The sequence below is a fragment of the Mercurialis annua genome, linkage group LG1-X (assembly GCF_937616625.2).
Source record: "Mercurialis annua linkage group LG1-X, ddMerAnnu1.2, whole genome shotgun sequence".
Lineage (NCBI taxonomy): Eukaryota > Viridiplantae > Streptophyta > Magnoliopsida > Malpighiales > Euphorbiaceae > Mercurialis > Mercurialis annua.
This window is the reverse complement of record NC_065570.1, coordinates 7613469-7623752: the sequence shown is the minus strand read 5'-3', so window position 1 is coordinate 7623752 and position 10284 is coordinate 7613469. Positions and strand designations below refer to the sequence as shown.

General features: G+C 35.1%; 2 protein-coding genes across 2 annotated transcripts; both read right to left on the bottom strand.

Moving 5' to 3' along the window:
- Positions 1-6282: 6282 nt before the first annotated feature.
- Positions 6283-6779, bottom strand: LOC126687499 (zinc finger A20 and AN1 domain-containing stress-associated protein 12-like). Its single transcript, XM_050382079.2, has one exon. The coding sequence runs from the start codon at positions 6724-6726 to the stop codon at positions 6283-6285; it is 444 nt and encodes a 147-aa protein (XP_050238036.1). The 5' UTR covers positions 6727-6779.
- Positions 6780-9054: 2275 nt separating this feature from the next.
- LOC126664237 (zinc finger A20 and AN1 domain-containing stress-associated protein 7-like) lies at positions 9055-9894 on the bottom strand. The gene has a single exon (XM_050356521.2). The coding sequence runs from the start codon at positions 9687-9689 to the stop codon at positions 9222-9224; it is 468 nt and encodes a 155-aa protein (XP_050212478.1). The 5' UTR covers positions 9690-9894; the 3' UTR covers positions 9055-9221.
- Between the last annotated feature and the right edge of the window lie 390 nt (positions 9895-10284).

Genomic DNA, 10284 nt, shown 5'->3' with positions numbered 1-10284 from the left:
ATATATGAGTTTATAATCGGTTTGATTCGGTTCGGTTTTCACCTCCAAATTAAATGTTCGGTTCGGTTTGAAAATTTTCCAAATCAAAAATCAAAAAAGCCGAAAAAAATTTCAATTGAACCGAACCGACCAATGCTCATCCCTAACTGCAGCCGAGTGTATTCTTGATACAAAACTGGTTGACCTGATTTGTCACTCTTTTTATTTTGAAAGGGAAACAAATGTTCGTCTATCTGAAAAGTGAAGAGTGAGAGGATCACTCATAGCAGACATGGCCATGGTTCAGCCCGTGAACCGGCCCAGTCAAACCCAATTCAGAATGGTCAAATTAGGAACAGGTGAAAGGTCGGTTCTAGGCCGTTTGATATATTTAGGAACCGGACCTATCTGTTTCGCTTTCAAACCGGCAGGCCTGGTTTCAAGCAGCAAAAATTTAAATATTTTTTTAAAATATTAATATAAATATATTAAATGTAATTTTTAAGTATAATGGAAGACGATTATTTAAGGCTTGATTACTTAAAAACCTCACGTTGAGAACTTTTTATATTTATACCCGACGTAGGAAAAAATTCATTTGTACTCTATTTTGAGTTTTTACGTTTCACCTCTATCCCGAATAATGATAAAATGACGTGCAATTAATTTAAATATGAAATTATTAAAAACAACTAGATAAACAGGTTACATCATATATTTTTTTATTTTCAAAAAATATAAATAAATTTTTTAACTTTAAAAATATTCAAATAAATTTTAATAATTAATTAACTTTTTAATTTTTATAATTTAATAAAATATAACTTAACGAGTCATTCACGTCTGAAACACGAACATAACCTTAACTTATATATGAGCTCACAAATTGTTAGGGATGACAATGGGGCGGGGTGGGGGTGAGGAAGCTATCCCCATCCCCGTCCCCACTTCTATGGGGAATCCCCATCCCCGTCCCCATTTATTTGATGGGGATTAATTCATCCCCATCCCCATCCCCGTGGATTCCCCATCCCCATGGGGTTCCCCACCTCCCCATATAATTCTAATATAAATATTTAAATATTTTTATTATTTTCATAAAATATTTGACAGTAGACCTTTTTATAATTAATACTCAATAAATTAATAATTATAATAAATAATAAAATTTTAGGGAACCAAATTCAAGATTATGTCCTATATAATATTCAATAAATTAATAATTCTTATATTTAATAATTTTTAAGTCACCATATATATTAATTATTAGAGGGTTGACTGTATGGTTTATTCAATATTAATAATAATAAAAAATTATAAATTAAATTATCTCAAAAATTAATTAGTCATTAAAATATTCAGCAATTTTAAATATTAAAATAATATAATTAAAATAAAATAAAAAATCATTAAAAGTAATTACTTAATATCCTGATAATTAAATAAAATTATTAAAAATTATAAATAATATATTAAAAATTGTAACAAATTATGTAAAAGTAGATCGGGTCCCCATGGGGACGGGGATGGGGATCCCCATGGGGTGGGGACTACACTCCCCGTCCCCTCCCCATCTTCGTGGATGGGGCATAATCTTCCCCCATCCCCGTACCCATGGGGACAATTGGTGGGGATTCCCCGCCCCATTAGGGGCGGGTCCCCATGGGGATCGGGGAATCCCCTCCCCATTGCCATCCCTACAAATTGTCTTGTATGAGCTCGATGAAGAAGTTATGGACCAATTGGTGTATGAACTTGATTGGGCTCGTAATATAAGCTCAATTTTTTAAATTTGTTATATAAATTTGGTCTTTAACTCATAAGCTAACTAATCAATTAATAAATTAGTCTTGGTAATTCTCAAATAATATTTCAAATTAAATTATTTTCTCAAAAACAATTTGAATCTGAACTTAGCTTGAATACATTTGTTTAGATGTTAAACAACCGAGTTCAAACTCATTACGTGTTCATTCAATTAAATGATAAACAAGTTGACTCAAACTCGACCCTCTAAGCATTTAAATGAAAGAGCTAGAATACAGCTCGTTGAGCAACAGAGACAAACTCAAAAATTTGGATTTGAGCCAAATATGAATATTACTCTCTCCGTTTTAAAAGAGTTGCCCACTTTACTTTTATCATACTGTTTAAGAAAAACAATTATTGTTATGAATTCTGTAAATTTTTTCTTACTTTTCTTTATCACCCTAGTTTAATATAGATTTCACTTGCAATTTATTTTCAATTTATTCATTAGTGGACTTTAAAAAATGATATATAGAAAAATTTAGTATAAAAGTTGTTATTTTTTAAAAGTGGATAGAAGTTTTGAGACAATTTTTTTTTTTCAAATTGGACAACTCTGTATAAAATTCGAATGGCAGAATTGAAGCTTACTAATCAAAATTCGAACCAAACATGAACATCTGTTTCATGTAACAAGCCGACTATAAACAAGTATGCATCAATTACAATCCTAAACAAAAGTATCTTTTGCATTAAAAGGAGAAAAAAGAATGAATAATAATAAATTGATAATAATAATAATAAGGAAAACGTACATACTACAGACACTCTCATTCTAAAACATCAGTAATAAAAAGAAAATCTAAATAACAAAAAGTGGATCCAGAAAATTAGTAGCAAAATTTGCTTAAAACCAGAAATAAAACCCTGCAACTGAACCAATCAAGTGATCTAAACTGTAAAAATCAATTAATTATCTTATCATTAAAGCCTATCACCAAGTTTATCAGCACAGATCAATGGATTCTGCTTAACCAAAACTGTTATGAAATCACCGACTTACTCCCTTGTTCTCTATTTTTCTAGTCTTTTCTATGTCTAGGATTAATCAAAGAAACACCTAGAAAATAGGGAAAGTCCAGAAAATTCTCACCGCCATACATGGCTATATATATGTAAAGGTGCTTCTATTTTATGTATGAGAGCATAAGAGAAAAAGCAAGTGGTGTGTGTGCAATAGTGAGTGCTGTACGTGAGAGTGTGCAAGTTTGAGTAAAAAGTGCTAAGTGTATACTAATTACACTTTTATATAAATAAAAGAAGTGTGTTCATTTAAGTCCTCCTTCAAGACTAACAAGTGGTATCAGAGCGGGACGATTAGGGACCCGTTGGAGCAAAGGTCGAGCAAGCGATCCGGGATCGTATTACGTTGGAACATCGCTAGCACGCAGTCAGGGACCGTGCAGAGTATTGGTCAGGGATCAAGCGATTTGGTTAATTAGAGAAATAACCAAATAAATGGCGGATTTTTCAACATCGGTGAGTACCCTTGAAAAACTCAATGCTAATAATTATAGCACATGGAGTACTCGTATGCAATTTTATTTGCTCGGTCAAGATCTCTGGGAGATCGTCGGAGGGAGTGAAACTACACCCCCGACAAGTCAGGATGACCTTAAAAAGTGGAAGGTCAGGGCTGGTAAAGCTTTATATGCTTTATCGATATCAGTGGAGGACGACTTGCTGCAACATGTCAAGGACGCAAAAACGCCCAAAGAGGCGTGGGACACTCTTGCTGGAGTATACACTCGGAAGAATGATGCCAAGCTCCAACAACTCGAGAATGAGTTATTATCGATATCACAAAAAGATTTAACGGTGAGTCAATACTTCTCTAAAGTTAAATCGTTATGCCAAGAAATTTCAAAGTTGGATCCTGAAAATAAAATCACGGAGACACGAATGAGAAGAATAATCACTCACGGGCTACGTCCAGAGTTTAATGCTCTTGTGACGGCAACCCGTGGATGGTCAAAAGAACCAACTTTGAATGAGTTAGAAAATGTCTTGGCAAATCAAGAGGAATTAGACAAGCAAATGTCTAAAACCTCAATTAAAGAAGAGGAGAGAGCCCTCTTCAGTAGTAAAAATAGTAAGGATCCACAAAGTGTGAGATCCAACAACGGAGGGAGGCCAATGCAAGAAAATTGGCGTAGACAACAAGAAAGAAGGAGCTGGAAACAAGGGGGAGCTCAACGAGAAACCAACAATGATCGACGAGAGGAGACGAGACGACGTACAAATAATCAATGTTTCGTTTGTGGCAAACGAGGTCACTATGCTCGCGACTGTTGGTATAGAAAAGTTGAAGGAAATGTGGCATCCACACACCCACAGGTGGAGACCGAGGAGGAGTTAGATTTTCAAGCATCTGCTGTGGTGAGTGATAACATTATTAATTATGATAATGATTGGATTTTAGACTCCGGATGCTCAAATCATATGAGTGGAGATAAAAAGAAATTTCTAAGCATGTCGGAGTATAAGGGAGAACGAGTCGTAGTTACTGCAAATGATTCGAAGCTACCTATCACTCACGTCGGTAAGACAATGGTAGTGCCTCGATACAACTCCAAAGAAGTACCATTGAAAAATGTGCTTCATGTACCAGGGATGAAGAAGAATCTAATATCGGTGTCGCAACTCACATCTTCGGGAAACTACGTGGTGTTCGGACCCAAAGATGTGAAGGTGTATCAAAATTTGAGATTACCAAATAAGCCATTGATGGAGGGACGAAGGCTAAATTCTGTCTACGTAATGTCTGCTCAAACAGCATACGCAGACAAGATGAGGAAAAATGAGACGGCTGACTTGTGGCATGCACGCCTAGGACACGTGAATTATCACAAGTTAAAGGTGATGATGCAAAAGTCTATACTCAGGGGACTTCCTCAACTAAATGTTCGAGAAGACACTGTATGTGCTGGCTGCCAGTTCGGGAAAGCGCATCAGCTACCATATGAGGATTCCGAGTATAGAGCGAAGGAGCCGCTCGAGCTAGTCCATTCAGATGTATTTGGACCAGTGAAGCATCCATCAATTAGTGGCTTTCGGTACATGATTACTTTCATTGATGATTTATCGAGGTACGTTTGGGTTTACTTTATGAAAGAAAAATCGGAGGCATTGAGAAAATTTATTGATTTTAAGGAGATGGTAGAAAAAGAAATTGGAAGAAATATTCAGTGTCTGCGTACCGATAATGGGGGAGAATATACATCACGTGAGTTTTCAAAGTATTTGCAAGTTTGCAAGATAAGACGCCAGCTGACCTGTCCAAATACTCCACAACAAAATGGAGTGGCGGAAAGAAAGAATAGACATCTAGCGGAAACATGTAGAAGCATGTTACACGCGAAGAATGTTCCACCTCGATTTTGGGCAGAGTGTATGAAGACAGCTGCTCACGTGATCAACAGACTACCACAAGTACCGATTGGATCTGTTTCACCCTATGAAAAGCTCAAGAATATAAGACCCACTGTAAGTCACTTTCGAGTTTTTGGATGCGTGTGTTACGTATTCGTGCCTGATCATTTGCGGAGCAAATTTGATAAGAAGGCGTTGAAGTGCATATTTGTGGGTTACGACAATCAAAGAAAAGGGTGGAGGTGTTGTGATCCAAATACAGGAAAATGTTACACTTCGAGAAATGTAATATTCGATGAAACTTCTTCGTGGTGGTCTTCTGAAGGAGTAGTTCTTCCTGACTCCAAAGACGTAGAAGAGAGGCTACAAGAAAAGCCTCAAAAAGACATAGTGATCGAGCAGAGTACTCGAGAAGTGGAGTCAAGTGAAGAAAATAGAAGAAGTCATTCCCCTAAAAGGGCTAAGTCTCCGTGGCGCACAGGAGTATATAAACGGACACCGGAAGAAGAACGACCAAGCCAACTTGAAGATGATATTCAAGAAGAGATTCCGGTAGAACATGAGATACAACCTAGAAGAAGTGAAAGGCAAAGGAAGCCGAATCCTAAATATGCAAATTTGGCCCTTGTCGAAAATAACAATATGAAGAAGCCTGCAACGTTTGAAGAAACGGCCTCAAGCGGAAAGTTAAAAATGAAATTTGTGAAAATTGACGACCAAGTTGGCGACATATTCACCGAGGGACGAAAATGCAAAGTTCGAAAAATTCAAAAGGCGAAAGCGACTTGGTTAGGTAAGCAGGAAATATTTCACGGGAGTAGTCGTTGAGGGGGAGTGTTATGAAATCACCGACTTACTCCCTTGTTCTCTATTTTTCTAGTCTTTTCTATGTCTAGGATTAATCAAAGAAACACCTAGAAAATAGGGAAAGTCCAGAAAATTCTCACCGCCATACATGGCTATATATATGTAAAGGTGCTTCTATTTTATGTATGAGAGCATAAGAGAAAAAGCAAGTGGTGTGTGTGCAATAGTGAGTGCTGTACGTGAGAGTGTGCAAGTTTGAGTAAAAAGTGCTAAGTGTATACTAATTACACTTTTATATAAATAAAAGAAGTGTGTTCATTTAAGTCCTCCTTCAAGACTAACAAAAACATCACGATCAAGCTTCTTGTAATCAAAGCTGCAACAATGCTCGTCCGCATACTGATGCGTCCCGCAAAATACCTTTCCGCAGCGACACGAAAACCCTAAAAGTCCGAGTTTCTTGTTGCAGCTCTCGCATCTATTCTTCTTCATCGTCGCATTCGAAGACGATACTGATGATGCGGGAACATCACTCTCGGTCAGTTTTTCAGTCTTATCAACGCAAATAAATGAAGATCGTTCATCACAAGAACCAGCCTTATCGTAAATCGAAAGAGAGGCTGTTTGATCAATGATTTCTTGCTTCAGATTATAAGCATTGAAGCACTTAGAGCACATGTTTTGCTTATCCGCTGTGCCGTAAAAGCCACAGCCTCCCACGCATCGACAAGAACTGCTCGAGCTGTTTTGCGGTTCCATAGCGAAGATTATGAGAGAAATTGTCAATCTGTAAGAACTTAATTAATTGTTGAATTGCCCATGGTTCAGCCCGTGAACCGGCCCAGTCAAACCCAATTCAGAATGGTCAAATTAGGAACAGGTGAAAGGTCGGTTCTAGGCCGTTTGATATATTTAGGAACCGGACCTATCTGTTTCGCTTTCAAACCGGCAGGCCTGGTTTCAAGCAGCAAAAATTTAAATATTTTTTTAAAATATTAATATAAATATATTAAATGTAATTTTTAAGTATAATGGAAGACGATTATTTAAGGCTTGATTACTTAAAAACCTCACGTTGAGAACTTTTTATATTTATACCCGACGTAGGAAAAAATTCATTTGTACTCTATTTTGAGTTTTTACGTTTCACCTCTATCCCGAATAATGATAAAATGACGTGCAATTAATTTAAATATGAAATTATTAAAAACAACTAGATAAACAGGTTACATCATATATTTTTTTATTTTCAAAAAATATAAATAAATTTTTTAACTTTAAAAATATTCAAATAAATTTTAATAATTAATTAACTTTTTAATTTTTATAATTTAATAAAATATAACTTAACGAGTCATTCACGTCTGAAACACGAACATAACCTTAACTTATATATGAGCTCACAAATTGTTAGGGATGACAATGGGGCGGGGTGGGGGTGAGGAAGCTATCCCCATCCCCGTCCCCACTTCTATGGGGAATCCCCATCCCCGTCCCCATTTATTTGATGGGGATTAATTCATCCCCATCCCCATCCCCGTGGATTCCCCATCCCCATGGGGTTCCCCACCTCCCCATATAATTCTAATATAAATATTTAAATATTTTTATTATTTTCATAAAATATTTGACAGTAGACCTTTTTATAATTAATACTCAATAAATTAATAATTATAATAAATAATAAAATTTTAGGGAACCAAATTCAAGATTATGTCCTATATAATATTCAATAAATTAATAATTCTTATATTTAATAATTTTTAAGTCACCATATATATTAATTATTAGAGGGTTGACTGTATGGTTTATTCAATATTAATAATAATAAAAAATTATAAATTAAATTATCTCAAAAATTAATTAGTCATTAAAATATTCAGCAATTTTAAATATTAAAATAATATAATTAAAATAAAATAAAAAATCATTAAAAGTAATTACTTAATATCCTGATAATTAAATAAAATTATTAAAAATTATAAATAATATATTAAAAATTGTAACAAATTATGTAAAAGTAGATCGGGTCCCCATGGGGACGGGGATGGGGATCCCCATGGGGTGGGGACTACACTCCCCGTCCCCTCCCCATCTTCGTGGATGGGGCATAATCTTCCCCCATCCCCGTACCCATGGGGACAATTGGTGGGGATTCCCCGCCCCATTAGGGGCGGGTCCCCATGGGGATCGGGGAATCCCCTCCCCATTGCCATCCCTACAAATTGTCTTGTATGAGCTCGATGAAGAAGTTATGGACCAATTGGTGTATGAACTTGATTGGGCTCGTAATATAAGCTCAATTTTTTAAATTTGTTATATAAATTTGGTCTTTAACTCATAAGCTAACTAATCAATTAATAAATTAGTCTTGGTAATTCTCAAATAATATTTCAAATTAAATTATTTTCTCAAAAACAATTTGAATCTGAACTTAGCTTGAATACATTTGTTTAGATGTTAAACAACCGAGTTCAAACTCATTACGTGTTCATTCAATTAAATGATAAACAAGTTGACTCAAACTCGACCCTCTAAGCATTTAAATGAAAGAGCTAGAATACAGCTCGTTGAGCAACAGAGACAAACTCAAAAATTTGGATTTGAGCCAAATATGAATATTACTCTCTCCGTTTTAAAAGAGTTGCCCACTTTACTTTTATCATACTGTTTAAGAAAAACAATTATTGTTATGAATTCTGTAAATTTTTTCTTACTTTTCTTTATCACCCTAGTTTAATATAGATTTCACTTGCAATTTATTTTCAATTTATTCATTAGTGGACTTTAAAAAATGATATATAGAAAAATTTAGTATAAAAGTTGTTATTTTTTAAAAGTGGATAGAAGTTTTGAGACAATTTTTTTTTTTCAAATTGGACAACTCTGTATAAAATTCGAATGGCAGAATTGAAGCTTACTAATCAAAATTCGAACCAAACATGAACATCTGTTTCATGTAACAAGCCGACTATAAACAAGTATGCATCAATTACAATCCTAAACAAAAGTATCTTTTGCATTAAAAGGAGAAAAAAGAATGAATAATAATAAATTGATAATAATAATAATAAGGAAAACGTACATACTACAGACACTCTCATTCTAAAACATCAGTAATAAAAAGAAAATCTAAATAACAAAAAGTGGATCCAGAAAATTAGTAGCAAAATTTGCTTAAAACCAGAAATAAAACCCTGCAACTGAACCAATCAAGTGATCTAAACTGTAAAAATCAATTAATTATCTTATCATTAAAGCCTATCACCAAGTTTATCAGCACAGATCAATGGATTCTGCTTAACCAAAACATCACGATCAAGCTTCTTGTAATCAAAGCTGCAACAATGCTCGTCCGCATACCGATGCGTCCCGCAAAATACCTTTCCGCAGCGACACGAAAACCCTAAAAGTCCGAGTTTCTTGTTGCAGCTCTCGCATCTATTCTTCTTCATCGTCGCATTCGAAGACGATACTGATGATGCGGGAACATCACTCTCGGTCACTTTTTCAGTCTTATCAACGCAAATAAATGAAGATCGTTCATCACAAGAACCAGCCTTATCGTAAATCGAAAGAGAGGCTGTTTGATCAATGATTTCTTGCTTCAGATTATAAGCATTGAAGCACTTAGAGCACATGTTTTGCTTATCCGCTGTGCCGTAAAAGCCACAGCCTCCCACGCATCGACAAGAACTGCTCGAGCTGTTTTGCGGTTCCATAGCGAAGATTATGAGAGAAATTGTCAATCTGTAAGAACTTAATTAATTGTTGAATTGCCTGCTGGTTGCTGTGATTAATTGATTTTTATATTATGGGTCGTAAGGTAATGATTTTGGGGGTTGTGTTTGTGTTCTTTATATAGGGAGCGTTCAGGTTCTGGGTTTTACATGTCCCAATTGGATTTGGAGTTCAATTATTCAGAAACCAAGTGAATTTCGACCTTTTCTATTTCAAAGCAAAAAAAGATTAGGAAAACTTATGATCTCGAATCTTCTATACTATCAAAACTCCAATAGTTAATCATGGTTATTAGTTATAATAGTATCAATTTTTTATATTTTATTTTAAAATAGCACTGTAGTTTTAATTTGGAGACTTCTGAATGCATTTATGAGGAAATTTTGCATTCTCCAATTCCTTTCAGGTTTAAACACTCCCTGCCATGATCTAACATTGCCAGGTCTTTTTAGTATTCCTGCAAAACCAAAAAACATACGTAGTATTTTCAAAATCCATCTCACATTCTTACCAGCATTGGTCAATTTTCAATTTTTTTAGGATTAAGTTGGTTTTTACAGGTAACCAATTATGAAA